General features: G+C 38.7%; 7 protein-coding genes across 9 annotated transcripts; 5 read left to right on the top strand and 2 right to left on the bottom strand.

The window, feature by feature from the left end:
• The first annotated feature begins 2,509 nt into the window (after positions 1–2,509).
• On the top strand, positions 2,510–5,613 carry LOC18021242 (soluble inorganic pyrophosphatase 4). Its single transcript, XM_006403605.2, has 9 exons — positions 2,510–2,742; positions 3,461–3,607; positions 3,717–3,745; positions 4,056–4,121; positions 4,210–4,317; positions 4,704–4,769; positions 4,857–4,977; positions 5,086–5,167; positions 5,256–5,613. The coding sequence occupies exons 2-9, from the start codon at positions 3,463–3,465 to the stop codon at positions 5,296–5,298; spliced, it is 660 nt and encodes a 219-aa protein (XP_006403668.1). The 5' UTR covers positions 2,510–2,742; positions 3,461–3,462; the 3' UTR covers positions 5,299–5,613.
• Positions 5,614–5,885: 272 nt separating this feature from the next.
• Positions 5,886–7,729, top strand: LOC18021241. The gene is made up of 2 exons (XM_006403604.2): positions 5,886–6,564; positions 7,451–7,729. The coding sequence occupies exons 1-2, from the start codon at positions 5,993–5,995 to the stop codon at positions 7,455–7,457; spliced, it is 579 nt and encodes a 192-aa protein (XP_006403667.1). The 5' UTR covers positions 5,886–5,992; the 3' UTR covers positions 7,458–7,729.
• A 563-nt stretch (positions 7,730–8,292) lies between these two features.
• Positions 8,293–8,915, top strand: LOC18021240 (histone H2B.4). Its single transcript, XM_006403603.2, has one exon. The coding sequence runs from the start codon at positions 8,375–8,377 to the stop codon at positions 8,789–8,791; it is 417 nt and encodes a 138-aa protein (XP_006403666.1). The 5' UTR covers positions 8,293–8,374; the 3' UTR covers positions 8,792–8,915.
• Positions 8,916–9,794: 879 nt separating this feature from the next.
• LOC18021239 lies at positions 9,795–11,710 on the top strand. Its single transcript, XM_006403602.2, has 3 exons — positions 9,795–10,383; positions 10,498–10,815; positions 11,129–11,710. The coding sequence occupies exons 2-3, from the start codon at positions 10,510–10,512 to the stop codon at positions 11,459–11,461; spliced, it is 639 nt and encodes a 212-aa protein (XP_006403665.1). The 5' UTR covers positions 9,795–10,383; positions 10,498–10,509; the 3' UTR covers positions 11,462–11,710.
• A 526-nt stretch (positions 11,711–12,236) lies between these two features.
• Positions 12,237–17,972, bottom strand: LOC18021238. Of its 3 annotated transcripts, none has more exons than XM_024157649.1 (20): positions 17,955–17,972; positions 16,395–17,073; positions 16,216–16,284; positions 15,923–16,121; positions 15,723–15,801; positions 15,497–15,613; positions 15,324–15,389; positions 15,140–15,221; positions 14,989–15,048; positions 14,837–14,889; positions 14,596–14,762; positions 14,165–14,342; positions 13,999–14,056; positions 13,851–13,907; positions 13,527–13,772; positions 13,355–13,416; positions 13,201–13,257; positions 12,995–13,088; positions 12,753–12,893; positions 12,237–12,632 (listed from the first exon to the last, which is right to left on the bottom strand). In XM_024157649.1, the coding sequence occupies exons 2-20, from the start codon at positions 17,061–17,063 to the stop codon at positions 12,531–12,533; spliced, it is 2,556 nt and encodes an 851-aa protein (XP_024013417.1). In that variant the 5' UTR covers positions 17,064–17,073; positions 17,955–17,972; the 3' UTR covers positions 12,237–12,530. The 3 variants fall into 3 exon arrangements, with proteins under 3 accessions (XP_024013417.1, XP_006403664.1, XP_024013415.1); XM_006403601.2 differs by lacking the exon at positions 17,955–17,972 and adding an exon at positions 17,525–17,610; XM_024157647.1 differs by lacking the exon at positions 17,955–17,972 and adding an exon at positions 17,525–17,600 and having other exon boundaries at positions 16,395–17,266.
• Positions 17,877–20,274, top strand: LOC18021237 (pentatricopeptide repeat-containing protein At3g53700, chloroplastic). Its single transcript, XM_006403600.2, has one exon. It carries the CDS (start codon positions 17,889–17,891, stop codon positions 20,151–20,153), a length of 2,265 nt encoding a protein of 754 aa, XP_006403663.1. The 5' UTR covers positions 17,877–17,888; the 3' UTR covers positions 20,154–20,274.
• A 498-nt stretch (positions 20,275–20,772) lies between these two features.
• On the bottom strand, positions 20,773–23,057 carry LOC18021236 (probable ADP-ribosylation factor GTPase-activating protein AGD6). The gene is made up of 3 exons (XM_006403599.2): positions 22,148–23,057; positions 21,949–22,038; positions 20,773–21,603 (listed from the first exon to the last, which is right to left on the bottom strand). Exons 1-3 carry the CDS (start codon positions 22,961–22,963, stop codon positions 21,079–21,081), a joined length of 1,431 nt encoding a protein of 476 aa, XP_006403662.1. The 5' UTR covers positions 22,964–23,057; the 3' UTR covers positions 20,773–21,078.
• Between the last annotated feature and the right edge of the window lie 1,200 nt (positions 23,058–24,257).

The raw sequence follows: 24,257 nt of genomic DNA, 5'->3' as shown, positions 1-24,257 counted from the left end.
AATAATTTAAAATTTAAATTAAAGATAATTTATATTTAAGAAAATCTAAAAATATCTAAATTAATAATTAATTTTCAAAATTAAATATAAATATAAAATAAAATATTTTAAAAATACTTTGAGAATGTTTGGAAGCATATACTAAAAGTGCTTCTATTTTAATATAATAGATAATAGATGATCCAAACCCAACAAAATCTTGTTTCATATATGGTGAAGAAAATACGATTCAACTCTATACGATATTTTGATGTCTTATTATTAACTTAGCTCTGCAACATTATATTAACATCAGTTTTGTGACTTTTGTCCAGTGTTGTTCATATAGTTTACCGTTTAACAATTGCGTTTAATATTTTTTACAAAAATTAGTTCTCGAATTCATTGTCTTGTTCCAATTTAAGGTGACTAAACTTTTAATTTAACCCATATATATTTATGATCCCTACTTCCACAGTGACCGATGGTGTTCATTCCATGTTACTTTGATGGTTTCGGTGGTGCTATTCACTGTCCAAGAGTTTAAAGACAGGATCACAAGCCAAATAATGACACTATCTAATACCACCAAAAGAACATAAATTTCAAATAAAAACCATATGATATTGAATATTGATACTGATCTCACAATAACATATGGATATATGTATTTAGTATTTACATCAGTATCTTTACATCGTTTGTATAATCATGAAATACTGATCTCATGGATATATGCATTTACATTAGTATCTAAAACCTTTACATCATTTGTATAATTATGAAATATTGCAAATTAATTATAGGGGACAAGACAAGTAACGTGGTGACTCTTGGTTATAACTTACACATTTGATTTTTGTTTCCGGTCTCAATAAAATCCTTGCATGTGATTAAGCTCTTACAATTTTTTTTACAATCTCCTCACTTGCAAATCAATTAAATTAAAAATCGAACTAGGAGAATTCTCCAACTAACTCCAAGGTGACGCAAAGGTGAAAAGCGTTACGATTGACAAATTGTTAAGATATAATAACTTTTTGTTGTTTGTTTTTGTGTGTCTTCGGTGTTAAGAAAATAATCATCTCAAGAATAAAGCGTGGATAGGAATATTCCTACAATGATCCAACGTAGCATCTATATGTCTTCTGCATGGAGCATTCGTTACTCAACCCCATCTACCGATCATCCCCTGCGGACGGGTCCACACCTTCATTTCTCACAGCCAATCAGAATTTATTCATTTCGAAATCACAGGATCCACATCCTTTTTACAAAATGGATATGAAGAGTGTATCCATTGACATTAATTAAAGGAAAGCTAACTTTAATTAATATCTTCCTTGAGATACGAAAAAGTTAAATCATATAATCCCAGATTTGTTTTGAATGCAGTAGATTGCGCGATTATTACGTGGAATGTAATGTAATTGTTTATCTCATTTAACTCTACTTTAGAAGATCCAAAAGTATTTTTAGACATCAATTATCCAATTTGTCGCCATAATAAAGAAATTTCATCCAACTTTTACTAGACAAAAAGTCAGAAACATATTATCCTACGCACGTGTTATATTAGTGAGACAAACATCTTGCGGAAAAAATCTTGTCTATGGCTTTGATTGGTAACTTTGCGAAATTACAAAAAAAATCATTGCGAAATAGATCAAGCGACTTATAAGTTGTTTTTTTTGAAATGATTTTTTCTTTGTATTTTTGTTAAACAAAAACGTAATCTGCATTTTTATGTGTATTTTTTCATTACGCGGATTTTTGTTGATTGGCAAAAAACTTGCGGAATTGTGTTTAAAACCACAATTCCACCCTTCCGCAGGTTACCAATCAGAGCCATAATAATCCTAAAAAATAAATCATAAAAAGTAGGTGCTGGTAACTTATCAATGGTCTGTAATGTAATCTGTACTAATGCTACTACGGAATCATTAGTTCAGATTTAGGAAGAGATAAATGTATAGTATTTCAACACAGTATTTTCTATAGAAGAATCTAATAACTTGAGCGATTCTTATCCTAGTAATAATAACATTATCATCAAAGCTATTATTATCTACAATTACTAACAACGCCATATTTTTGGATTGTGTTTATAAAAAAAGGAAAACGAATATTCACTTGACAGATTATATATATTCTTATAATTGCCGTTTGTAATCCACCGACAGAGAAATTGCCTGTCATAAACTTGAACACGAATTTTCGGTGCACTCGCTAACACCCGATACCTCGATCCAGCATATTCCCATCAACAGTAGTTAACGGAGACTTAACGTGGACTCCTCGCAATCCCATTTGGAGAGTGGAGAGACTCACCTTGACCCCACGGCCGTTAGGAATTCCGTCTATGTCTCTCCCTCGATCAGCCAATAATATCTTTACATGTGTGTACTTTCGGATAAGGACATATTCTTATGTTATAAATATTTTTTCAAAATTTCCAAAATTAAAGATATAAATATTTTTTGATAATTTAATAAAGCTTTTACGGTCTTGCTTTTTATTAATTTTCCTCGGATTTATTATATTCTTCTAAAATGGAGCCTTCAAATAGCAGAGAAGCAGAGAGGGAGCGAGCGGGAACGCGTATAGTTACAGCTACATTCTCCTTTAGCTTTCCTCTACTTATACTCTCTCTCTCTCCCTCTTTTTGAATCAGTGCTTCTTGGGTTTGTTCTTCCTTGAGATCTGTGCTTGTGTTTTCTTCTTCTTTCGACACATTTGCTCGGGAGATTGTGATTCGCTCAGGTACGGATTTCGAAGTTGTCTTTAATCGGATTTGTTTCTTCATCTCACCGAGTTTCTAGGGTTTGGTTGTCTCAATCTGCTTGCATCATCCATGAGCGATAGTTTTGTAGATTTTCGAGGGGGGCTTTGTGACCTGTAGTCTGTAGATCTGAGTTGGGTTTCCGATAGATTCACGCTTGTTGATGTTTACCTTTCTAGATATTGAAACTCCATAAAGGGAAAAAAATGTTTGCTCGTTTCTCACTACTAGTCCATTGCCGATTTTCTAAAAATGATTCAAGAGAGTGTCCTGTTTTTTTCTTTTTCTCATTTTATAGAAAACAACCGATTTTTGTTTTGTCCCTTTATGGACATGGTTCTTAAAACGTTTTTTGTCGGTAGATACATTTAAGGATTCATGAACTGCTGCAAAAACAAAAATTAATGCGTTTTTTGGACGTTTCTGTAACTTTCTTTTTAAAGATTTTAGATCTTGTATCTCTGTGTCAAGCATTGCGTTGTGTCTTCAATCGTGGAGACGTGTAGATCTTTGGTATAGCTCATGAACATATGGCTTTATCTTAAGCTTTTGAGGAAACTGAATTTTTTGTCGGACTATCACATCAGTAAAAAAATTGATCCCATAATTTGTGTTGGACAGATGCTTTTTTTCCGTGGTTTGTTGCTTCAGAGATGCATATATTTATGGTTTTATGTTTGCTATGTGCATTGTTTGCAGCAATGGCGCCACCGATTGAGGTTGCTACCAAAACTTATGTTGAGAAACAGAGGACAGGTTCTGCACTTCCTCCTCTTAATGAGAGGATACTTTCGTCCATGACACAGAGGTCAGTTGCTGCACACCCATGGCATGATCTGGAGATAGGTAAGCTATACGTAACGGTTTCTTTTCTTTCTCGGGCTCTATGGTGATTTCTTTGCTTCTAATATTAACTCTCTTCATTCTTTTTTTCTTATTTGCTTTTGTTTTATAGGTCCTGAAGCCCCAATAATCTTCAATTGTGTAAGTATTTTTACAAATGTTCTTGATAATTGGTCAGTAAAAGCTCTAAGCTTTGATATAACTTTTATTAGATTGTCACTAAAACCGCCATTATGTCTTTGGAGATGCTGCACTTGTTTAATGTTTCTATAGAAAATATGTAATTGTATTCGTAACTCAAAGAGATTATATATTTGTCTTGAGAATTGGAATGAGTCTGATGTAGGATATGGATGATGTCCATTGCCGGATTAGGAAACTAGATTACGGGTTTCATCTTGAGATATTTCTGTGGTAATCAATAACAAAGCATGTGGAGGTATGATTTCAGGTGGTTGAGATAGGAAAAGGGAGCAAGGTGAAGTATGAACTTGACAAAACTACCGGTCTCATTAAGGTAGCTTCATTGCAACAACTTCCTTCTCTGTCCCATTCACTCTTAAAGACCGTACTATATATAGTCGAAACCTCATTTATGTTCTCAGGTCGATCGTATCCTTTACTCATCTGTCGTATACCCACACAACTATGGGTTCATTCCGCGTACCCTTTGTGAGGACAATGACCCTATTGATGTTCTTGTCATTATGCAGGTAATCTATCTTTCTTTCCCTTACAATGTTGAGAACTTGTATAAGTCATCACATAATGTTTATTGTTTCATCTGATAAGCTTTGGAAAAGTTCAGCAGCTCAACTGTTAGCTATAGGCTCTACTGTGTAGCCTAGGATTAAATTTAGCAGATTAGAGATGTTGTGAAAGCTAGGTTTTTAGAAGTGTCTTATCACATTGTTTGAGAGTGTGGATTTTCTAGGGTTTGGTGGGCATTTGGTAAAGATTTTAGAGTCTCTCAGTAATTAAGTCTATTAGGTTTTGAGCAGTGGTTTTTGACAGTACCACTAGCCTCTTCTGAGTCTGACTTAATTGACCGATAAAAAAAAACACATCTCATGTGAATCATATTGAATATGCTCTACAGGAACCGGTGATCCCAGGATGCTTTCTTCGGGCCAAAGCTATTGGTCTGATGCCGATGATTGACCAGGTTAGAATAAAAAAAATTAACGTCTAATAATGTCCTTATAAAAGCAAAAGAAATTGACACCACCAGATGCTCTGTATGTTTATAAAGGGTGAGAAAGACGACAAGATCATTGCTGTGTGCGCTGACGATCCAGAGTATCGTCATTACAATGACATTAAGGAGCTTCCGCCTCATCGTCTGGCTGAGATCCGCCGGTTCTTTGAAGACTGTGCGTCTTCTTTCTTCAACTTATATCTTCAACTTTTGATATGAGATTAAGGGATACTAAATCCCATTCCTATATGAGAACTAATATTCTTTTGGGTTCTTGTTGCAGATAAGAAAAACGAGAACAAGGAAGTAGCCGTTAACGACTTCCTTCCTGCTACCGCAGCCTACGAAGCAGTTCAGCATTCCATGTAAGCCTTCATAAACCTAGAAGAACACTTTTTTCATTTGTGCGACCTAACATAACTAACTAATAAAAAATTGGATAATAACATGTAGGGATCTGTATGCGGATTACGTCATGGAAACCTTGAGACGGTGATATCTTTCACCACCCAAAGCAATAAAGAATGTCTTACAAGTGCATGTTCACATTTGTTTTCTTGACACATGTGAAGTGTATACTCTAGTATAAATACATACATATATGTTAGGGTTCTCAAAGGATATAGATTTGCGTATGTCCTTTTGTTGAATCCCGTTGATGATGCCGAAAAATCCAAGAAACTAAGAACGTTGGTATTTTACCCATTTTGTTTCTTCTTCACTTTTAGCTTCTGAGTCATTTTCCCATATTGATCAATTGTTGAAAGCTTTTCTTTTATTAAATCTATGAAAATCCGCAATTCACCAAAAACAAAAAAAAATCTATTTTCGTTTGCTATTTGGATTTACTAGGCAATTTTTACTAACCGATCCTATGTTTTAAGGATCTCAGATATTATTTTGAGGTTTGACATGGAAACTATTTTAGTTGTCCAAAAAAAAAAACATCCATTTACGAAACTTGAAATTTGATGATGCTTACAACATTTGAACCTTTCCTTATTTTCTGAAAAATTGCGGACTTACCCACATTTACATCTAAATTCTAAAGTGATCCTTTAATAACAAAAGTCTATCAGAAAGCAAAAACCCTTTCCTATCCCTAAAACCCGGCCTCTCCTTAGGGTAGAAGACGAGAACAAAGACGAAAAAGGAGGAGGAAGAACAAATATATCGATTCGCGATTAACCATGAGCTCCTTCAATGGAAGCAGCAATATCGACAACCTCCTTATCCAAACCCTACTTGGACGCCTCCAAATTCGTCCCCCTAACTCCCATTTTCTCTCTCAATCCCTAGACGACCTCCTCTTCAAGTCCGATGACAGCGACGGAGATGATGACGGAGATGGTCAGAACAATCTCGACCGAGAAGAAGCCAAGCTTGAGAAAGAGCTAATCCGTGTCATCGTCTCGGGTCGGATCGATTCTCTTAAGCCGAATTCAGGCCAGGCCGTGACAGTCAACGAGCACCACATCTGCGTTGGGTACCACGAGGATGAGGAATCGGATTATCGTGTCTGGGAGTGGCACGGACACATCATGCTGTTCGACGAAGAGAACGGGTACACGCCTGAGTATATCTACGGGAATTACTTCGAGAGGTTGCCGGTGAAGCTTCCGAACCGCCGTGTAGATAAGGAGAAGAAGAAGGAACCGAAAGAAGAGGAGGTGGAGAATTTGGGGCTGAGAGAGCTGATCGATGGCGGAGACGCTGCTCGTGGAAGGGTTCTTCACAGGAACATCAACATTGGCTCCTCAAGGTTGGTTTCCTTATAATTACCTTTGAAGTTTGATCATTCTTTGTTATGTTACATCCTGTGAATCTTTTTCATGCTGGGAATTTGTTAGGATTCAATAAGCTAGTTTCCCAGACAAGTTAGTTCGTGTTCTTGGTGATTTAAGAATTGGCGAATCGAAGTTTTGGGTTAGCAACAGACTCGGAGTTTAGTGAAAAATGTAACCGTGGTTCATGTTTTTGGGATGATTTAGTTTTCATTGGACAAATGTTGGCTAGTCAAAGTTTTGGATCATGTATAAAGTATGAATCCAGTGAGAAATATAACAAAGGCTCATATGTTTGGGATGATTTTTGCTGTTAGTTTTGGTAATAAGGCGGATACAAGCTTGGTTAGCTACCTGCCCTCAATGTTGTTTTTAAAATTTGATTCACTCTCATAGTCAAAAACTTTTAGCTTGCTTCAACAATTTCTCTTTCATTTCATGGGAGTTATAGTTGATAGAAAAAATTGGAACCTGATAGTGTTTGATCATTTCCGATAGTGAATTAGCACATGTTTTTTTCCTGAATGTAGTTACAGGGTAGGCCAACGTTTGGTTGTGGTCGTTGCATTTGTGACTCGATTACGGTCGCTAAAGATGATCCGTTAACTCCCTAATGAGAATTCTACGACGATGAACATTAAACTTGCGGTGTGATAAGCTACTACTCTAGAGTATTCGTAGTGGTAGATCTTATTCTTGCTGTTTCATATTACGTTTGCTTATCCATCTTTTTCCATGTATCGGTTAGATTTTACTCTTGTTTTACTTTGAATTCCAGTTGTAGCTTGACTATCTTGGATTAAAATCTTGCAAGAAAAGTTTGAATCAGTTACTGAATTTACGTGGTTCGTTATGAATTGGCAGGGTCTAAGTTCCTAGAAGTGGCTTGGCAGTGAGAGGTCACATTGTTCAAACAGTTTACAGATGTGTGTACAACTCGCGACAACAAAACAAAAACCAGCTGGTGGATTTGGGGGTTCTGTTCCGTTTTATTTAAACCAGTAAATCCAGGGGTTAATCTGTTTTTTTTTTAAAGAAATTCATCTGAAGTTATTTCTGATCCAGATTTACAATACATGTTGGTGAACAGAGCAGAGATTACAGGATTATGATCATTGAACCCAAAAGCTTTGAAATTTCCCCTATTTTGTTTATTTTATGTTTTGGCTTTGATAAATCACCATTTTCTAATACTGCTGCTGTAATGGAACTTCAGTTTCCGCCGTAACGCCACGGTGAAAATATGAATTTGACATGATCGAGAAGATAGTTTAATACTAAAAAAAATGTGGTACGTTCGTTAGTGCAACAGCGTTTATCCCTAGATTTTGACCGGCTATCACAAGCAAGTATTATAGATTTTGACAGTCATTAGATTTAATGGGATTTTTAATAAAATTCTTGTGAAATGTGACCGGATTATATCTCGGGACTAGGTACTCGGGACTATACACTAAAAATATATAAAACAAAAATAACAACACGAGTAAGGGGCCCGGCCAGGTCGTGGGACCTAATATAAAAAGCCCATTGAAATAGTGAATGGTTTAAACTTTAAATGAATAAAGCCATGAGAAATCCTGTCCGTTCACTTTAAAATCTTGGATTTACGCCACATCATCGATCCGTGTGATAAACAGATAACCAATGAGAACAAGTACCAGCCTCTATATAACAAAATCTGTTTCCCCATTATTATCAGAGACGCATAGAGTTTCATTGCCCAGTTTTCTTTCAACTCCCAAATCTCTTTTTTCGTTTGTTCTCTAATCTCTCAAATCATCGTCAATGGCTCCCAAGGCGGCAGAGAAGAAACCGGCGGAGAAGAAGCCAGCAGACAAAGCCCCGGCGGAGAAGCGTCCAAAGGCGGAGAAGAAGATCTCGAAGGAAGGAGGAAGCGATAAGAAGAAGAAGAAATCGAAGAAAAGCGTGGAGACATACAAGATCTACATCTTCAAGGTTCTGAAGCAGGTTCATCCCGATATCGGAATCTCCGGGAAGGCGATGGGGATCATGAACAGTTTCATCAACGACATCTTCGAGAAACTCGCTCAGGAATCTTCTAAGCTCGCTAGGTACAACAAGAAGCCGACGATTACTTCTCGGGAAATCCAGACGGCGGTTAGGCTTGTATTGCCCGGAGAGCTCGCTAAGCACGCCGTTTCTGAAGGCACCAAGGCGGTTACCAAATTCACAAGCACTTAGGGTTTTTTTTTCTTCTCTCAATTATCGTATGGATGATTAGATCGATGGCTTTGCTTTCTAGATCTTTGGTGGTCGATTGTTTGGAATAGTCTTTGATTATTGAATGAACAGGTTTTCGTGTTAATGAATTTCGAATTCTAATATCATCCTCAGTTTCGTTTACACAAGAACATACTTCTAAATTTCTCAATTTCCTTTGAATTATGGTGTCAAATTTTGCAGAGAATTGTATCATGTTGGGCATTATGTTAATCAGATCACTATAATTAATTTTGGGATTTCTGTGATTATGTAGATCCATGAAAGGGAATGTGAAATAATATTGAAACATAATTTAATGCTGGGATATTACAATTAGGGGATGATATCTCAAAATCTGTTCTTCCATGTACAATTACGGGTTTTAATCAATCGAAGAAAAAGATTGTGACATTTGTGGTGAGTTTCTCGGTGAGATCATACCCTCGATCTTCAAAGTTCCTATGGTCTAGGCTTGTGAATTGTTACCATGGCTATTCCACTGTTCCGTAGTTGGTTGAAACAAAACAGAACCAACCTTTGTGATGGCGGATTTATTTCTTAGATTAGTAGCCATATTCTTCATTAAGATATTTTTTTGGGCAGATATTTGTATCATTTTGGGCACTATGATTAATCAGATCATTGATTTAGTTAAATTGATGAATGGTTCTTTCGAACGAATTAGGTAGGTCGTGATTTTCTAACCGTGTTAGTAATTTAGTGACGATGTTGATCATTTTGATGTTTAAGGTTTTGTCAATGAGATGATTTGTAAACAAAACACACACATCAATACATCATCATCTTTCTACTGGGCCTTTTAGGTACCAACATGTTAAAATTACAACGGCCCATGAATAAGTGTACACGTGTAGATAGACGATTCGTGCCGAATAAGGTGGCCACGTCTTTCGCCTTTGATATTGTTGACCTTTCTTTTGGATACATTTCTGCTATAAAAATGTCGTACCTATCCGTCTTCTCAGATTAGCTTTTTTTTCTTTCTTTCTTCTTTCGTCCTCCTGGTTTTGCATAATCTCGTTTTGGATATGTTCTCTCTCTGATTCGGGTTTCCATGATCCGATCTTAGTGTTTTACTCCTCTGATTTTTTTCCCAAAGCATCGTGCTGCTACTGATTCCTACATAGCTCTGAGATCTCTGCAAGAATTGAAATTGGATTAGGTTTTGGTTTCATTCATAGCTCTTCGGTTCTAGGGTTTCGAAGAGCATAGATATAATGCGGCTGACCTCCGAGGCACTCCTTTCTTTGGTTCCTTCGTTGACTTTTTATCATTCTGGTTTATGTTCTAATCGTTTGAAACCTCTTCAAAAGAGTGATTGGCGTGGTAATCTTAGTTGAAAGTTTCTCTCTTTTCTTAATTTCTCTATCTCTTTACATCTTTTACCCTTTTTTTCTTCCCTCTTCGCCTTCGTCTTAGTATTCACGGTTTTCCTAGCTCGGTTTAAGCTAATTTAAGAAGAAGCTTGTGATCTCTCTTTGCGGACATTTAGTCAGTGATCGATCTTTCGGTCTTTTGACGTTTCGAGTGCTCGATTTGCGATAGACGAGGTATCTATGCATATGAATCTTTCTCCTTTTTGTCTTTCTTAGCTCAAGTGTTGTTCAAATCGTCTGATCCGTGGATCTCTTACTGATATGACTTTTTGAATCTGTTTATGGCAGTTACTTCTGGATATGAGCTCTGTCTGTGGTAGGTTGGAAAACAAAGATGCAGAGTCCCACCTTGAGAGCAGCTCTGCTTCGAGTCCCAAGAAATGTTCTAATGGGGCAAAGCATATCTCTTGTATCGGATCTGAAGATGCTCAAGAGTCTGATGGTGATGATAGTGGTTATATACACCAAAATGTGACTGAAGAATCCAAAGACGAGGCAGTGATCAAGTCTATACCGGAACCGGAGTCTGTACCTCTCAAATCTTTGGATGATGAAGGAGAAGACAAGAACCTTGCCACTGCATTGCAGGACATGTTCTCAGAGAGGGTAAGTTTTTGGCCGTCTTTTTGCACCTTTTAGAACCAAACTATATAGCATTTAGTCGTAGATGCATAAACATGATTGGAGAATTCGTCAAAACGTGACTTAACTATCCAGGAAAAATTCCATATCTCAGACATGAGAAACAGTACCATTCCTTGGACTTTGGCTGTGTTATATAATCTATCTCTCGGTGGTTGGAGCTTGGTCAATAGACTTTCAGTTTTTGAAGTATATAATAGTGGAATGCTTAATCTGGGTTTCCCTGTTTATGTTGGCTGCTTCTGACTTGTGTGTTTCTCTTGTAATCCAACAACAGATGAGTGTGGTTACTATCATCCCAGCCATAAAAGGCAGTCGAGAGAAGCATGGAAAGTCGGTTGAGAAGCTGAGCGTGTCATGGGCTGAAGATGTGTATGATCCTCCACCCTCCCTTGTCTCTCACACTAGAAGCAAGAAACAGCAACAGCCGAAATCAAAGAGCAGAGACAATTTGAAGAAGAATGGAAAGAAAGGACAAAAGGGAAGCAGCAATTCATCATCATCCCGTGGCAGCAAAGACAAGAAGCAGTCTTCTTCTTCTCGTAGCAAACACAGTCGTGATAAGTTTGGTTGGGCCACACAGATGCCTCTCGTAGCTGCATCTTCTTGAATGTCTTTGGCATGACCAAGGCGCTTGCGTCTTCCTTATTCTGTCTTTTATTCTGTCGCTTCCCTCTTTCTCTCTCTCTCTCTCGCTCTCTCTCGCTATCTTGTGTTTATATATAAAATAACATATGTTGTGAAAACTTTTCTTGAGTTTGAGAATGACTTTTTGTTCCTGTTCGGACGGTATTGTATCGATTTTGATTTCACACGAATTAGTAATTACCACTGCTTCTGTGAAGCTTTTCCTCCCAAAGCTTTACTTTTTTTACTGTGTATCTGATATAAAGATGCTTTGTTTATTTGATATAATGGTTGAGATGATTGATGATAAGTGTACTATAATCTGAAAAAGTTGTACCATTGAGTTGATTGATGATAAGATCTCCTTTCGATGCTATATTGTTTTGCTCCATGTGAATTCATCATCTCTCCGATCACTGTGCTTATATAGTTATGTGAGCCGTGGCTCTGTTGTCTCTGCGAGATTTCCTTTCTGAGGTCACCATCGTTATTATTCAGCTCCACGTCACAGTTCACACGGTAACTCGACCGTGTTCTGGTAACCAAGTGAATGGAGAAAAAGCGCTTCCAGTGGCATAAGGTGGTCAAGATTCACCGAGGAGAATCTAAGGAAGCTTCTTTAGTCATAAATCGTTTTTGTGTGTCTGTCTTTAATTTTTCTTTCCCGTTTGTTAGATGTTGAATTATTGTTTCAGTTTCACTGTTTCAGAAAAACCTTTTACATACATAGCACAGAAAGGAACAACATATTGGTGGTTATGTATAATATTTGCTTTAGACCAACCTATATTTAGTTTCTTTCCTTTACAAAAAACATCTCATCAGGTCTGAAACCCTCCTGTGTCAACCCTAAATTCTAATGTTCTTTTGTTAAAAGTTTGTACAAAAAATAACAGAGGTACACAAGAAATGACCCTTCTGCAAAAAAAAAAAAAAGAAAAAAAGAAGTGGGTTTTAAAGGAGCGAGATAGACCCCCAAAAAAACGGAAAGATCCCAAATACCAAAATCCAGATGAAGCTTTCAAAAAAATCTTCCAAGCGAGATGGTATTATCAGATGAGTGAAGCTGATTCTGAAAATCTCGCCACTTTCTTCTCCAGCATCGATGTTCCCTTGAACATTGTAAGTTGCACTTCTCTCTGATACTTCCGCAACTGCAAACACAAACACCATTGTTAGTCTTCTTTCATCATTTTGTAATAGATTATGATTGTGCCAGGTAACAAGTACTCGTAACTATTATTGAAAGTTGTTTAAGACCAAACTTTACATACTTGCGGTTCAGTCATCTTTGTGAAGCCAAATTTCTTCGTCCAGATAGACTCGGCCTCTTCAGCTGCTGGGAGAAGCAAGTTCTCAACATTCAGAGAAGAAAGAAGATTTTCAACGCAAGCAAACAGCCCTTGAAAGTAGCCCTAAGGAACCATAGCCAAATTAGTTTTGTTACGAGTTATTAAAGAAAAGGGATAGAACAAGCAAATCCAACTCAGTAAAGAAACAGGTACAAAAAGCTTACCCTTCCTTGATACTCTCGGCTTGTAGCTACAATAGGAAGCTCAGCAACTTTCTGACCAAATACCCTAAGCAGCCCAGCAGAAACAACAAGGGAACTAAAGGTGCATCATAAAAAAAAAAAAAAAAAAAAAAAAAAAAGAGGAAACAATTAGGATCCTGATCGACGTATTCACAAGTGCTTAAAGAAAAAAGGAGAATGCATCATACTTCACCATCAGGACCAAGCAGTACACTCCTCCAAACTCCTGGCCTGATATATTTCTCCTGTAAAGTTGTTGGAAGAATGACCAGGAATGATCAACTACCATCAAAATATGAATCAACGGGGAAATTGGAACTGATTTAACGCAGTACAGCTTACCCATAGACCATGACAGGAATGAGATCACGACCAGACACTGCCACTATGGGATCGAAACACTCCTGGAAAGTATAAAGGCAAACATGTTTGCTACATATGTGTTCATTAAGTAAATTTACAAGCCAGATAGTATATCAAAATGATTGGAGCACATTTATAAGTCCAGGCATACCCTGAAGATAGCAGCCGCTTGTGAAAGCAAGTGTTGATGCTCTGTGTATCGGCTTTTTCCACTAAGCATCCTCCATTCCACAGTATCTCCATCGTCGGTATATATTCCTTTTTCTCTGTACTTTCTGCTTATCGTGTCTAACAAAGGCGTGGGAATAGTTTGTGGCCCACAGGAAACACAACTCTGAAGAGCCGTGTGAATCCTGCTGCAGTCACTACAGCAGAACCATTTGTCTTGGGGGATTCCCTACAAAATCAGGAAAGAGGTTGAGACAGGTTCAATGACCTCATGAACATAGACCACGTAAAGCCTTACAGAACTTACTTTCAAATCACAAAGCTGATTCTCCCTGAGACAACCGACATGGTACTCTTTCTCACACTTAAAGAGAAAGGATGAAAATGACCATTAGTCAAGATAGAACATTTTAAAGGAAAACTTGAATAAAAGAGACCAGAAATAAGAAGAGCACCTGGTCACAGAGAATAACTGTCCTATCATCAAATTTCCCGACACTAAAATCATGGGACCTGCAGAACATGCAACCACCAATTTCACTTTCTGACGGAAGTGAAATGACTAAACAGAGCGGAGAACAAATATATGACGGACACACTCAAACTGGGTAGACAACCAACCTGCAGAACACGCAACCACCAATTTCACTTTCTGGTGCTTTAACAACTCTTCTCGGTCTTATAACTATCGGTTTCATGTTAGAATCAGTAGCAATAGTCGTTTTACTAGAGACAGGTCCATCATTGCAGCTTGAACAGTACCAAGTACCTTTGGGCATAGATTGAAATTTCAAGCATGCTGCATATGAAAAGGGTCATGAAATATTAGAATCGAAGAACAACCAGGAGCTGATATCAAAGCACTGCTGATTTTGAAAAAGTCGTCTCTGAAGAACTCAATTTAGAACTTGGATGGAAAGAGAAATAGGCATCTATCAGTAATTTCTTTCACGTTATGCTTGAAATTTTTTTCCATGAAATCTTGCTTAAAAGTTCTTACTAAAACAAAGACGTTATATATTCGCAATAGCAAAATGAAAGAGCAAGCCCACCTGTATGAAATGCTTGAGGACATCCAGCACAGAGTAGCAAATCTCCGCCATCGTCACAAATAGAACACATGTCATCACTCTCACCAGTTGTAATCACATGGCCATCCGCCAGTGACAGGGCTATGTCATGCAAAGACATTCCAGAAGATATGCAGATTTGACGATATCTGCAAGAGAATCAGATACTTCAGACAAGCCTTACAACATTAGTGCAAGAACAACTTGTTACAAGATAACTCACGGTTGTCGCCTAATCGCCATTCCAGCATGCGATTCGAATTGTGAAGGGCTAATCTGTTGTTAAAGAAACACAATGAAATATGTATCATTATACATAGAAAAGAAAACAAGTATGACGGCCAATTTACAGAGTCACAGCATCCAGAATTTTACCTCTCTGTCGCAGCAGCTACATACTATACCACTTCCTTGCTTGTAACCACGCAGTAGATTCTGTAAGAAAAGCAAGTCTTAGCAAAGCCAGCCAAACTTAAATTTGCCCTAAGAATAAACAGAATAATTCATTTCGCCTACGATAACAAACCTGTCCTTTCATATAGTAAGCCAATTCAGTCCCATCTGGTAGCCCATTTGGCAAAAACAGCAACCGGTGTAAATCATTGTCCCTAACATATGATTGCAATTTTTTTATCATCACCGAGGGATTTCAACTGAAGAATGAATGCGAAAAGGTCCTGAGTAATAAGATTCAAAATCGCAATACATACCTCTTCTTATTGCCGCGTTCAGAAACTTTCTTCCGGCAACTCAAACCGAACTTCTGAGAGGTAAGCCTACAGGATCAACAACCAAGTAAATTACCTATTTTCTTTACACAAATTGTTCATGGGTAATAATACAACAGTAACCGATATCAAAGCAAGAAAATTGAGGAACGTACTTCTTTACTTTTGGCTTCTGTTCTTCTGTACATATTTTCTTTCTAAAATAACTGCTCTCTGGGAAACATGGAGTAGAGCTTTGACTCTCATCAAAAGATCGACCAGTAGCAGGATAACTGCAACTTTCATAGTAGTAACTTTAACCTCGATAAATAAAGATCCAAATACAAATCTGTGATAAAATCCAGAACAAGTAATAACAAAAGTAGGAAGAGCTCAAAGTACCTGACAAGGGATTGAAACGGATTCTCCATGGTATGATTCCGATCATCTTCAGTCACGAAACTATCCTGCTGGAAACTTTCTGAAGAACAGAACAGCAAGTCAGCGATCTTTCAGAATAGTCAATCTATGGACCAGTGGGATACAGCAAAACTTTTCAGAAAGTAAAGAATACACACGAAACCACCAGGCGATTTAGATACCTTTCCACGCCTGAAAGCCCTCCTCACTCAGAGCAGAACCCACCACTTTCCTTATACACTCCTCAAGAACATCAGCAGGAGCAATCTTCAGCTCTTGAATTATGCTATAAACCGACCTTCCATTCTCCAAAAATATGTGATTATTAGGGTGCTTCGTTTTTCTATCAGCATGCTTCTCGAACTCATAGGCACCTAGAACCTTCCCACAAAACAAGATACAACATAGTTATTGACAAGTTCACGCAGTACAGCCACACAAGAAAACTATAAATAATCGCAAAGAAAAAACTTACTTTCGTGAAATTGCACGCAGTACAGCCACACAAGTACCCACCCGAGTGGATGATCCCGTCAAGCTCATACTAGTGACCATTAAAAGTAATATAAGAACAGATATCACCTACAAATAATCGTAACAAAATGAGAATATCCAAACCTATATCACGAGAAAACACAAAGAAAGCAAACTTACCACAGGTGAGGTTGAAATGTACTTCACCCGAGCACCTTCGAGAATACCCGTCAACAATAGCTTCTTCACATTAGATGGGAAGTTGCTAGAGACGATCTTCTTCGAAGTTTTCACACCTAAAGTTGAAGAAGCACCCTCCCATGACGCAGGCTCCTTGATCATAGGCAAATCACGGAGATTCTCTTCCTTTGGTTTACTGAGCTTAAACGTGATTTTCGTTATACCAGTTGTGCTAAGATGCTTCGGAATCTCCAATACGAAATTAGACGATACCGCATCACTAGGTTGCCATTGCTCCGACGGAGAGCTATCTGCTAGCGACGTGCCGTATTCACTGTGTTTCTCGTCACTTATAGTCTCATCGGAACCATAATCATTGCCGGAACAAGACCCAACGCGATCATCTAAATTCGAATTAGCCGGATGGCTAGTGATATCCCGAAAACAGGAAGTAGAATCCACCGGAGACGCGACGGGGTTGGATATTTCCGACCTGATGTCATCGTATGAAGCCTCCTTCGCTTGTCTCTTGTTGGAATAAAGCTCTCCTTCTACATTATCTTCTTCAATACACAGACGGTCTCTCTTCAATTCGTGCTTCGTTGACGGATTCTCTTCAGCCATGTCTTCTTCCATTGGCATATCCAGACAAACTGCTTCTTCTCCCATTGTAGAAATTCTGGGCTTCACAAGATGGCATTCAAAAAGTTAGCCTTTACACTGTGACTGAGACTGGTAAGGCTTGAAACAATTCCAACTTTAAGTCTGGGGGTACATTGATATTGAAAATCCGATCCAGAAAACACGTATACTGGTTCCAATCCAAATCGGAGAAGAAACTTTCTGGTGATTTTGGACTCTTTTTTTAGTTTCTGAAACCCAAAAATCGAGTGGAGAAAAAAAAAAAAAAATTCAAGCCTGAGTGTATGGATTTAGTAACCCTATTTCACATCTGTATATGGGAAAATCAAAATATTCACAGCGATACTCGTAAGAACAAGACGGGTGGAAACCCTAAGCTCGAATCGAGACAGTTCTGAAGAATTTAGGAAAAAAATCGTGTGGATCTCAGATCTGCAGAAAACAATTGAAAAAACGAATTCGCAAGAAAAAAGTAAGATAAGACGAACCAAGGGCAACGAATTAGGGTTAGGGTTCGGAAGTGAGATAAGAGGGAATAGAGAGAAAGAAGCAGAGAGAACGTGCAACGCGGCAACGAACCAGAGGGAAAGCTTTATTAGCGGGTCTCTTTAGAACTATGAACAAACACCAAAAAAAAAACAGTCAAAGGTCTAAATTTCAAGAAAGTCAAAAGACTCTGCCAGATGGAGAGTTTTTCTAATCCGAAAGAGGGAACTAGCGAACCGCCACTTAATCGGTCGGTTCGGTTTTGCTAAAAGAAAGAAAAAACTTCTCTAACCCAAATCCTTAAACCCCTTTGATTGTCTCTCTCTCCTTCATCTCAGAAACTCCCATCATCTACTACTCCCAACAATGGCGTTCTCCTCTTGTCTCAAATTCTATCCCTTTTCTATCTCCCAGGCCACAAGCCTAACTCACCTATCCCTCTCTCTCAAACTCACTCTTCCTTCTTCCTCTGTATCCTTCGCTTCGCCTCACTCCGCCGCTCTCTCTTCCCCTGACGCCAAGCTTCTCGACTCCCTCCGTAGCCAGCCCGACAATTCCGCCGCTCTCCGCCTCTTCAATTTGGCCTCCAAGCAGCCCAATTTCTCCCCTGACCCCGCCCTCTACGAGGAGATTCTCCTCCGGCTAGGCCGGTCCGGTTCGTTCGATGAAATGAGGAAATTTCTCAAAGATATGAAGAACTCGGCCTGCGAAATGGGTACTTCCCCTTTCTTGATTTTAATCGAGAGTTATGCTCAGTTCGACTTGCACGATGAGATTCTAGCTGCTGCTCATTGGATGATTGACGAATTCGGATTGAAACCCGATACCCATTTTTATAACCGGATGCTGAATCTCCTCGTTGATGGGAATAATCTGAAACTTGTGGAGATTGCTCACGCCGAGATGAGTTTTTGGGAGATAAAACCTGATGTCTCCACGTTTAATGTTCTGATCAAGGCTCTGTGTAGAGCTCATCAGCTTAGACCTGCGATTTTGATGATGGAGGATATGCCCAGTTACGGTCTGGTTCCTGATGAGAAGACGTTTACCACCATTATGCAAGGCCACATCGAAGAAGGTGACTTGGATGGAGCTTTGAGAATCAGGGAACAGATGGTTGAGTTTGGTTGCTCTTGGTCTAATGTGAGTGTTAATGTTATTGTTCATGGTTTCTGCAAGGAAGGGAGAGTCGAAGACGCTCTTAATTTCATTCAGGATATGTCGAATCAAGGCGGGTTTTTCCCGGATCAGTACACGTTTAACACGCTAGTTAACGGTTTGTGTAAAGCAGGGCATGTGAAGCATGCTATTGAGATCATGGATGTGATGCTTCAAGAAGGGTATGATCCAGATGTGTATACTTATAACTCGGTGATCTCGGGTTTGTGTAGATTGGGAGAGGTGAAAGAAGCCGTGGAGGTTCTTGATCAGATGATCAGTAGAGATTGTTCTCCAAACACTGTTACTTACAACACTTTGATCAGCACATTGTGCAAGGAGAATCAAGTCGAGGAAGCCACGGAGCTTGCTCGTGTTCTCACCAGCAAAGGGATTCTTCCGGACGTTTGTACATTTAACTCTCTGATCCAAGGTTTGTGTTTGACTAGGAATCACCGGGTCGCGATGGAGCTGTTCGAAGAGATGAGGAGCAAAGGTTGTGAGCCAGACGAGTTTACATACAATATGCTGATTGATAGCTTATGTTCTAAAGGGAAGCTTGATGAAGCTCTAAACATGCTTAAACAAATGGAATCGAGTGGTTGTGCACGGAGTGTGATAACTTACAACACATTGATTGATGGGTTTTGCAAAGCCAACAAGATTAGAGAAGCCGAGGAGATATTCGATGAGATGGAAGTGCATGGGGTTTCAAGAAACTCTGTGACATACAACACACTCATTGATGGGCTTTGTAAAAGCAGGCGAGTAGAAGACGCAGCTCAGCTCATGGATCAAATGATAATGGAAGGACAGAAACCTGACAAGTTCACATACAATTCACTTCTAACACATTTCTGCAGAGGAGGTGACATAAAGAAAGCTGCGGACATCGTCCAAGCCATGACCTCAAACGGGTGCGAACCAGATATCGTGACATATGGAACCTTGATAAGCGGTTTGTGTAAAGCTGGTAGAGTTGAAGTTGCAAGTAAACTTTTGAGATCTATTCAGATGAAAGGGATTGTTTTGACACCGCACGCTTATAACCCGGTGATTCAAGGGCTGTTTAGAAAGAGGAAAACAACGGAAGCTGTAAATTTGTTTAGGGAAATGCTTGAAAAGAGTGAAGCAGGACCGGACGCAGTATCTTACAGAATCGTTTTCCGTGGGCTATGTAATGGAGGCGGACCAATCCGTGAAGCAGTGGACTTTCTTGTTGAGCTGTTAGAGAAAGGGTTTGTGCCCGAGTTTTCTTCTTTGTACATGTTGGCTGAAGGTCTTCTCACACTGTCAATGGAGGAGACACTGGTCAAGTTAATGAACATGGTGATGCAGAAAGCGAAATTCTCAGAGGAAGAAGTTTCTATGGTGAAGGGTTTGCTCAAAATCAGGAAATTTCAGGACGCTTTGGCTACTCTTGGTGGCGTCTTGGACAGTCGCCAGCCGAGGAGAACCTTCCGCTCAAGATGATACATTCGAGAAACATTCTCACTTCCAAATTTGTAGACAGTATGCACAATGTTATAAAATATGATTTTCTGTAAAATATTTGGAGTAATTCATCGGGTAGCTTGACTGTTTTGAGGTTTAACAATATGCCTTAGGGAAGAACCGAGAGAATGAATCAGGATCTTTCTCCTCTCTGACTCACTGGTTAAACCGGCCAGATCCTGTGGTTCTACAGAGTTGGCTACTTAGCCCTGATATTTAGAAGGTGTTGTCGTGGTTCGATTTTTGCGGGCCAGTCCAGTCCACTGTATTCGCTCAATAACCATCCTAGATCGTATTTTTAACCACAAGCAAGTGTAGTGCCTGAACAATCATCCATATATGCTTTGTTGTTTGTTCAGTGGGATACAAACAAAATATATCTGCAATTTCCACATCTTTTCCACTAAAAACTTGCAGATCCTTTCTCATAGTAGTGCACAATTGTGGACACATACGTTATCAGCAGTAGAGGATGGTATCGTCATTCGTATCGTGGATAAATTATTAAAACCACACAACTAGAGGATACACTCCACGTCAAAACAGCAATATTCTTTCTTTGATACTTTCTGTTACTCTTGCTTGCAGAACAAATTAATGAAATTTATACGTTTTGAAAATTAACGTAAACAAGAAAGACAATTTAGGGGAATAAAAAGAATGGTTTAGTTATGTTTACAGTTGAAAATAATTTAAAATTGTGAAAGACTAACTGAGAGAATCTTTAGCAAAACAGTCGGCTATGGATCTTATACAAATACGTAATTTCTTACCAAAAAAAAAAACACCGACCTGTGGTAATGGATGAAAATGGTTTTAAAGATGATGACCAATCTTCATCTTATATTCAAACCACAACGATCCCAGTCTTAATTAATTATACACTTCTCACCAGCACTTGCCTTTAGAGAAAACCTCCACCAGTCCAAGCGGTGTCTGATTTCCCGTTGTGACCAACAGATTTCTTGTCGCCAGCACTTTGGTAATAACCATCAAACCCATCATCATCTTTGGGATCATGATCATCCCAACCGGTCCAGCCATCATCATCATTAGAAGCTGATGACGCCTTTGGAGCTACTGCTTCCTTCTTCTTACTCTCATCCTCTCCCCAATCATCCCAAGAATTTGACTTGTGAGAATTGTTGTCATGACCACTTGATGATGACTCTTGCCGCCCTCCTCCTCCAACAGATGAATTAGCTGCTTTGTTCCCATTTCCAAAGTTCTGGTAGTAACCATTGCTCTCGTTTTCATTCTGTTGATTCCAGCTTGTTGTTCCTTCTTTAGTGTACTCTTCGACCTTCTGTGTCGCAATTGCCATTACTCCTTTCATAATTCCCCATGTTCTCTGTCCTATCTCTGTTGTCTTATGCGCTACTACATTTACAGTTTCACTCACCTTGTGATCATACCCACCTTCCTTAACCTACAATAACATCAATAAAATGATTTTGACTTCACTTTTACCAAAACTCTATCGTCAGCAGTATTATGGTAAACAGGAAATGTATAGAGAGCATCCAAGAGCTGTGCTCTATACATAGTTACAACGAATCTCACTAGACAGGACACTAAATCTATTACATAACAATGTCGAAGATGAGAGATTAAGCTAAACAACAACTTATGTAAATCAGCATAAATAACAAAAAGATACTAGATAAGGAGATTACACACATTCACCACGAACTCCATGTTGACCCAGCCAAGATAAGGAGATTACACAGATTGCAGCCTAGGAAACCAAGCAGAATGAAAGTGTTTAAAGTACCTTTGATGTAAACTCCTTGGTTCCTGTTTGAACAACACTTGCAGCTGACTGAGCTGCAGATGCGGCAACGAGAGACAATCTTCCCAAACCCTAAACCAATATTTAAGAACGAGAACGAATTCATCACGTGAAAACGGAATTCACTCAATACATATCATTAACCCATTCAAAAAGAAATTGAAAATGCACCCAAAATCACCTGAGACACGACAGAGAAAACATCATCCTGTTGATTGTTTCTCGGTGGTGGAGCAGAGCTTGATCCAAACCCTACATACTTGCCGCCTTGCGATGGAGGAAGCCCTTCAGGCTTAGACTCATTCTCCGCCATTCTCCTCGCGAAGAAACTCTCCTTCCCCGCAGCGGAAGCCTCAAGCTGCGATCGCGTGTAGATATCTTCCGATGACTTCGACTTAACCGGTGCACCTCCTCCGCCGCCGGGACGAGTTCCCGATGCCCTAAAATCATTCGCTGATTGATTCCGTCTCATATCGGTTGAAGATCTGGAGGAATCATCGTTATCCCAACTATCCCATCCTCCGTTACTGTTTCCGTAACCTCCCTGAGCCAACGGAGGCTTCTTATTCATCATCCCCACACCTCCTCCTCCTCCTGCGCCGCCGCTAATCGTTTCCTTGACGACTGGCGGATCCCTCCACGGCCTACCTTCGGCTAAAGCCTGGATCCGGTCACGATACACCGAAGCAGCGTTGGAATTGTACTTGGAAATGATATCTGTCTCTTTACGGATTCCGTATTGCGCGAGGAATTTGTTGAGCCGTTCGTTGCCTCCAGCTTCCATTTTCTTGATCTGGATCTCTGACCATGAATCCATGGTGACGGATCTGACGAAGGAGATGTGGACGCCTAAGCCTCGGTGCTTCCCTGAGCACTCCAAGCACATGAAGATTCCGTAAGAAACCGACGCCCATTGCGGATTCTTCTGAGCGCAGTCGACGCATACCTTGTTATCCGGCTGAGATTGGAGAGTGCGTAACTGTCTCGCCGCCGCCATTTTTCCCGGAGCTCCGAACAGCGATCAGTCTGACCTGAGCAGATCTGATCTAAAACGCAGACTTGTGCTGAGAGATTGATGCGTTATTTTTTTGTTTTTCCTCTTCTTCCTAATAAATGTTTCAGTAACTCGGAATTTATTTGGCACGTGTGTTTGGCACGGGCGAGATATCAAGCAAAACGACTGAAAATTATCCAATATCTTTTTCTTTTTTTGGGTAAAAAATTATCCAATTATCTTTTCTTTTCATAACTTAACACAGTTATATCATTTGGGTTTAGTTTGATAATAATCGATAATTAGCATTGACGAAAAAATTACAAAAACTCGATAGATAGATATATGGAGTTATTGATGGTAGAAATGTAGCATTCATAGGTATTTGAACAAAAAAAAAAAATTGAATAGTCTTATGTTTAAAGACTTGTAAAGCTATGCTGTCCAAATGGTGTATGGTTGTTGTGTGATTGCGGATAAAGAAGGTTAAATAACTGTGACGTTTTTTTTTAAAAAAAAAAGAGAAATAACTGTATGTATGTGTGTACAGGCTTTGAAAAAAAGAAGTTGAAATCTGCTGACCTGTGTCCAACAGGCTTAATAGTTTGTCACTTGCATCATTCTTTTCCTTGACACTTGCATGTAAAGCCAAACCATATATCGAGCATCTCCAACTATGGAATGTTAACAAGAGTTCTTAAAACAATAATATAAAATGAAATCATGTAAAAACTGAAGAAAAGAGTCTTTTAAATGTATAAAGAAAGATTCTGAAACAATAAACTTTGGATACCCTCTCTCCTATTTTAAAAACCTCTATAATATTTAATTATTATTTTCTATACATACAATATATGAAGAATTTCTTCTAAAATCCTTCCATTGGAGGTGGTCTTAGTTTATTTTAGTGAAAGATTAGCAGGCAAATACTTTTTTCTTTTTTAAGCGATCTACAAGAGTTTCTTACATCTAGTCATCTAGCCCGTTAATTATTTTTTCTTTATAAATCTTGATATTTGATTTTGTTTACATCGTCTTCCATCTTCTCATAAAGTATCAATGGTAGGAAATAAAAGTCTTCGTCTTTTCCCTTTATTATTTGAATGAAAACTTGTTTGTTGTTTCACACACTCGGCGTCTTTACCAGTTTTCAGTAACATAAAATGTTTTACATATATAAAGTACTCTTTTTTTTTTGTATAAATATGTTTTGGAATAAGAACAGTGTACTGTTCTAGTTCAGACAAACAACCCAGGGTTCGAAATTGTGAATTCTCATATTTGACACATTACAAAT

This window comes from Eutrema salsugineum, unplaced genomic scaffold (assembly GCF_000478725.1).
Source record: "Eutrema salsugineum unplaced genomic scaffold, Eutsalg1_0 scaffold_16, whole genome shotgun sequence".
In the NCBI taxonomy this organism is placed as follows: Eukaryota; Viridiplantae; Streptophyta; class Magnoliopsida; order Brassicales; family Brassicaceae; genus Eutrema; species Eutrema salsugineum.
This window is presented reverse-complemented; position numbering and strand designations above follow the sequence as displayed.

Coding starts and splice junctions, on each gene's coding strand:
- LOC18021238 (XM_024157649.1), bottom strand. CDS start 17,063: ATGGGAGAAGAAGCAGTTTGTCTGGATATGCCAATGGAAGAAGACATG. Junction 15,802..15,922: donor GGGCTTTCAGGCGTGGAAAG/GTATCTAAATCG, acceptor TCTGTTCTTCAG/AAAGTTTCCAGCAGGATAGT. Junction 12,894..12,994: donor GCCGAGAGTATCAAGGAAGG/GTAAGCTTTTTG, acceptor ATGGTTCCTTAG/GGCTACTTTCAAGGGCTGTT.
- LOC18021241 (XM_006403604.2), top strand. CDS start 5,993: ATGAGCTCCTTCAATGGAAGCAGCAATATCGACAACCTCCTTATCCAA.
- LOC18021236 (XM_006403599.2), bottom strand. CDS start 22,963: ATGGCGGCGGCGAGACAGTTACGCACTCTCCAATCTCAGCCGGATAAC. Junction 22,039..22,147: donor TTTTCTCTGTCGTGTCTCAG/GTGATTTTGGGT, acceptor ATATTGGTTTAG/GGTTTGGGAAGATTGTCTCT. Junction 21,604..21,948: donor CCAAGGAGTTTACATCAAAG/GTACTTTAAACA, acceptor ATGTTATTGTAG/GTTAAGGAAGGTGGGTATGA.
- LOC18021237 (XM_006403600.2), top strand. CDS start 17,889: ATGGCGTTCTCCTCTTGTCTCAAATTCTATCCCTTTTCTATCTCCCAG.
- LOC18021242 (XM_006403605.2), top strand. CDS start 3,463: ATGGCGCCACCGATTGAGGTTGCTACCAAAACTTATGTTGAGAAACAG. Junction 3,746..4,055: donor CCCCAATAATCTTCAATTGT/GTAAGTATTTTT, acceptor GTATGATTTCAG/GTGGTTGAGATAGGAAAAGG. Junction 4,978..5,085: donor CCGCCGGTTCTTTGAAGACT/GTGCGTCTTCTT, acceptor TTCTTGTTGCAG/ATAAGAAAAACGAGAACAAG.
- LOC18021239 (XM_006403602.2), top strand. CDS start 10,510: ATGAGCTCTGTCTGTGGTAGGTTGGAAAACAAAGATGCAGAGTCCCAC. Junction 10,816..11,128: donor AGGACATGTTCTCAGAGAGG/GTAAGTTTTTGG, acceptor ATCCAACAACAG/ATGAGTGTGGTTACTATCAT.
- LOC18021240 (XM_006403603.2), top strand. CDS start 8,375: ATGGCTCCCAAGGCGGCAGAGAAGAAACCGGCGGAGAAGAAGCCAGCA.